The 5140-nt window shown below is 43.4% G+C and overlaps 2 protein-coding genes across 2 annotated transcripts in view; both read left to right on the forward strand.

Moving 5' to 3' along the window:
* LOC106816689 overlaps positions 1–718 on the forward strand; it is a 5975-nt gene extending 5257 nt beyond the window's left edge. Inside the window, exon 7 of the mRNA XM_014821311.1 lies at positions 630–718. The gene's annotated coding sequence lies outside the window, so the exon portion shown is untranslated. The remainder of the gene's footprint in view (positions 1–629) is intronic.
* Positions 719–3843: 3125 nt separating this feature from the next.
* The window catches only part of LOC106816690 (protein downstream neighbor of son homolog), an 8243-nt gene continuing 6946 nt past the window's right edge, over positions 3844–5140 (forward strand). Inside the window, exons 1-2 of the mRNA XM_014821312.1 lie at positions 3844–3857; positions 4803–5048. Of these exons, the coding sequence (XP_014676798.1) occupies positions 3844–3857; positions 4803–5048 (260 nt within the window). The remainder of the gene's footprint in view (positions 3858–4802; positions 5049–5140) is intronic.

Here is a 5140-nt window from a genome sequence, read left to right on the forward strand (position 1 = left end):
TAGAGAAAGGGGAAGAGCTAGAGAAAGAGAGAGAGGGGGAGAACTAGAGAGAGAGGGAGAGAGAGCTGTTCGTGTATAGTGAGTCTGTATCGTGCTCTTACAAGTGGAGTGCTTGTGTAGAGACTCGACCCACCCTGCTACCTTCCTCGTGCTTTCTTTCTCCTTATCTCTCTGTATCCTTCCCATTTCTCTCACTCTTTCTCTCCGTCCCATTTCTCTCTTACTCTTTCTCTCCGTCTCTCTATACTTGTCTCTCACCTAGCTCCACCCCTTCTCTCTCTTTTCGCTCCCTTTACCTCTCTCTCTCTCTCTCTCTCCTCTCGCTCTCTTCTCTCTCTCACCCTCTCTATCTATTGCCGAATTCTCTCTCTCTCTCTCACTCTCTATCTCTCTCTCTCTCTCTCTCTCTCTCTCTCTCTCTCTCTCTCTCTCTTTCTCCTCTCTCTCTCTCTCTCTCGCTCGCTCTCACTCTCTCTCGCTCTCTCTTCTCTCTCTCACCTCTCTCTCTCTCTCTCTCACCTCTCTCTCTCTTTCTCTCTCTCTCTCTCTCTCTCTCAATGTCTCTTTGCCCTCCCCCACTCTCGCCCTCTCTCTCCTGCAATTACTATAAGTTAATCTTCCTGTTTCAGGCTTCCATCTGCTGCTACCTTCCTAGGTGGCGCTCTGTTCGCACTCAGCGCTGCAGGGGTGCTGCCCTCTAAGTTAGCCTTCGCCTGAGCAACGACATCGCTCTTACACGACGCAAACCGCCGCCGCGATAACGACGACGACGACGATGACGGACCGGCATCCACGGACCACGATTAACGAACCGTAGCTAGCGCTAACAACGTCGTCTGTAGCTAAGTAGACGTACCGACGCGGTCGCCACGGCGACGGCCGGTTTCGACCGAGATGTCGCGGTGACGTTATCGATCGTCGCGACGCCATTAATCGTAGTAGTGTCCCGAGCGGTCGCGATGGCACATGCTGCCACCTAGCAGCGACAGCGGCATGTACATGTACGTAGTTAATTGTTATTTTCTCGACGTTTGTAGCCGTTTCGTGTTTTGCCCCCGCGCGCGCGTGCACCCGTGTTTTACGATGGTTACAGCTTCTCATGAACTTCCAGTTTCACGCTGCAGTCTGTACATACGATCTGTACATATTTTCTACCGGAGAAGCGAGCGCGTAACCGTGGAAACGCGTCGCGTCGCGTTCGTGCAACTGCAAGAGACATTTGGAGCGCCATCTACATGCGGGGTGCCGCGGGGCAAAACCACGCGTCAACAGAAAACACGAGGCACGAATCAAAAGATAGCGAGACATGACGTATCCAAGACGTAGAACAGCTGAGGCGTATACTATCCGAGGCATTCAGTATTTGAGGCATAGCGTATCTGATGTGTAGACGTATGTTACATGATGTTCTACTAGCACAGTATAGTTTGCGTCCATCTTTTCAGCACTTGATCAGAACGCATCTTGAATGCCTACCGAATTTTTTGTCTTTCGACCAGTTTTTCGATGCGTGCATGCAAAAAGTCGGAACAAATTCCTCTAGAAAATTAAATTTGGTGAAGAGAAAATTTCTCCAATTGGGAAGCTAATAGACAGGTGAATTAGATTGCAAGAGATACAACTTCCCCTTTTGAGTTTTCTATTCTTGTGAAACTCTCCGTGTTAAAATTAGAATTGCACTAAATGTTATAACTACTTATTCATATTACGTATTCCACGGAATAAGTAATGGAATAATTACTTATTCCACAGTGACAGGTCGTCAGCACATGGTGCCTGCACTGCCTTGTGTTTGCAGCAATACGCCATAGCAATAATTAAGAGCAATAAGCGATCGGCTAGTGTTTTGCCCCTACATCGTATCCATGGCAACGGGCGCGAAGGTACCGCTAGTGCAGTTGTGATTCTTTGCCACCAGATAGAGCGAGCAGTCGACACGAGAATATGTAGTAGGATACTTACTTACTTATAGACTTTTTAAGACTTACTGCATCGATCCCATTAAGAGAACGAGAGCGCAAAGTATTCGCGTGTGAGAATTCAAATATTCATTTTTGACATGAACGAAATTCACTTATTTTGGTTGATGGGACGGTGATCGAAAATTTGCTGCCCACTGAGATCTTGTTAATCGTTCACGAGTCGACTGCAGAACTCTATAACATATTTTCTGCTCACTCTCTATCATGCTCTCTCTTGTGCTTGCGCGCTCTCTCTCTCTCTCTCTCTATTGTGTGCTACAACACTCGTGTCTCACCACCTTTTGAACCGATAACAAAACGTGCGGGGAACGGCTATGCGTAGGTAGGTGTAGCTTTAGCGGCAGGTGTTATATAGAGTGCGACGTTCGATCAACTCTCGATATCGATATCGACTTTTATAAATTATTTTCTACTATTTATGGGTCGGGATGTGTATGGATTTTCTTTATCGAGTGGAATCCTAAAATCCGTAAAACCACATAAGTTAAAAAAAAGAATTTCTACTCAAAAGCTGGCCTGCAGTCAAGCTAATAGTTATAACGATATGCATGTAACTGTAAAGTAATTGATTTCATGGAATTAGAAATATATTATGATTCGACTCTGTATCTGGTACTTTAAAGATCATTGCTCTGTACTATCAAGGGTTGAAGCTACTGTTAATTAATTCATAGATTATGTACACATGAATATATAATATATATGATTATATTGTAAGTACTGTTAGAGTAATTAAAATATATTACAAATACAATCTAAAGGAAATGTGTTTTGTTTGCTTACTAACTGAACAACTATACTACTACTAACTAGTGCTCTCACTGAGTACTGACACTGACACTAGCTGTCAATGTAAACTACTAACTACTAAAAATTAAATATTGCGCTGTCGGCTGAAGGATAGAGAGCATGTCCAGTAATGAACATCATCCTATCCTATCACCGTCCTGGACATGATCTCTATCCTTGAACCACCAACACCTTGCCATGTCATGCAGTCATGATACAGTCTTGGGAATAGAATTAAAAATTCAAGGAAAGTGGTAAACTAAGGAATAAATAAACAACGGGAAATAAAAGCATAGATATAGAATACAGACAGTATACAGACAGAATACATATATGTATTCTATGTCTATGATGAAAGGCACAAAAACAAAAAATGAAATGTGCTGCAAGAAGTTATGCGCTCACAATGCGGGCAATGGAATGCAGCGTTATCGCGTAAATTTCATGTATTCTCATACTGAGTATATTTTATATTATATTTATCGTGATATTTCATGCATTTTTGCAACCGTTTTAACTTTTATCGTAACATACATACTAATATCATTAAAAACTCACCTCGCTCCAAGTAAGATCAGTTACTTTTAGGCAGATATAATTAAACTTATTAGTAGTAATTAGTAGTGACAAAAACATGTTCGTTGTCGTCTGCTGAGCCTATTACGTCACGGATGCACGGTCGTCCTCTATTGGGTAAAAATATTGATTGCCGACGTTACCGAGAGAGGGCGCTGCGAAAGCCAGATTGTTTATGATGGTGGCGGTCGTTCAATCCTGTAAATTTTCATCTTTATTGTTTTTTACTTGTTATACCCGTTAGGATTCCTGTTTGGTTCATTATTAGATCATTAAACCATTAATAGATCTGTTATCTTTATCGTATTAAAAAGGGGTTAATCTCTGTTGACTGAGTGTCAGTGCATCCATGATCATAGCGGGTTACTGGTTAGTGAAGGTTAGCTCTAGCCTCTAGTACTATAGCCCGCTTACATTAACTGCCAGCGGCAGTTAATGTAAGCGGGCTATAGTACTAGAGCTAAGTGAAGGTTAGCTCGGTTCAAAGATAGAGAACATGGGTTCCAATAGGCAATAAAACCAATGTCATTTACATCAATATAAATATATTATATCAATATAATAGGTTAGGGTTATGGTTAGGAACTTAGGGTTATTGTTAGGGTTAGGGTTAGAATTAGGGTTAGGGTTAGGCACATTGGTTTTATTGGGACCCATGTTCTCTATCCTTGGGCCGTTAGCTCTAGTACTACTACTATAGCTCGCGTACACTGTACAGTGCCTGTGGCAGTCACTGTACGCGGGCTATAGTACTAGAGCTAAGTGAAGGTCTACTGACTTCAAATAATCTAGGCTGTTTCTAGCTCTAGAACTTCGCTCCGCCATAGGCCGCGCTTATGTACTCTCTATCACCTAATATTTATTGCCTAAAATTCCTCTAACCCGCATGAAATCAAACTTGCGCAAAATTCACAAACGCTGGTTAATATTTTTCTAGTACTGGCTACTGCTATGTTCGACTGGCACAGCGATGATCTGTCGATTTCATCAACTCCCGTCTCTCTCAGTCTTCGATATAGTCCCATAGACTATGAAGACTAATCCTGATTTAAAATTTACGAGGTTATATCTTCGCAAAATAAGTTATCGGCGTACCAAACTCGATAACCGAGATATAACGCTCCCTTCATGATGAACATTGAACGGTTCTTCGTTCCATGAAGGCAAATCCAATTCCTTGAAGAGAATTGCAAGCGGTCGGCGTCGAGCGATTTTCAGCGAGAACCCTCTGGAAATTCCAGAACGCCCGTTTATATCTTCACAAAATAAATTATCAGTGGTACTACTAAACTATAAGCCGAGATATAACACTCCTCTGACAATCCTTGACGATGAACGGTTCTTCTCCGATAATTATAGAAAGCCTGTTTTGGGCGACTGTGAGATATAACCCTCCTCCCTTAATGATAAACAATTCTCCTGGGAATTCTAGAAAGGTTTTAATTCCATTTCCAGGAATTCCAGAACTTGGCCTGTTTGCGGCGACCGGCGCGAGAAAACCCTGCGACGTATAGTTTCCCAGAGCGCGGACGTCGACCGAAAACAACATGGCGAGCACGCCCCTCGCCGGCCAATCACCGAAGTGGAAGCGACCGTCGGAGATAATGCGGAGCCGGAGGAGGGGAGCTGCATCGCGGGGCAGAGAGAGGAGCAGGTCGGCCGTAGAGGCGTCCGCAACGGGGACCGGGTCGCCAGGCACACGTACGTGCTTCTTACAGTTACATTTACAGGTGTTACACAGTTACAGTTACATTTACAGGTGCTTACACAGTTACAGTTACAAGGTGTTACCA

This window comes from Priapulus caudatus, unplaced genomic scaffold (assembly GCF_000485595.1).
Source record: "Priapulus caudatus unplaced genomic scaffold, Priapulus_caudatus-5.0.1 Scaffold1456, whole genome shotgun sequence".
Lineage (NCBI taxonomy): Eukaryota > Metazoa > Priapulida > Priapulimorpha > Priapulimorphida > Priapulidae > Priapulus > Priapulus caudatus.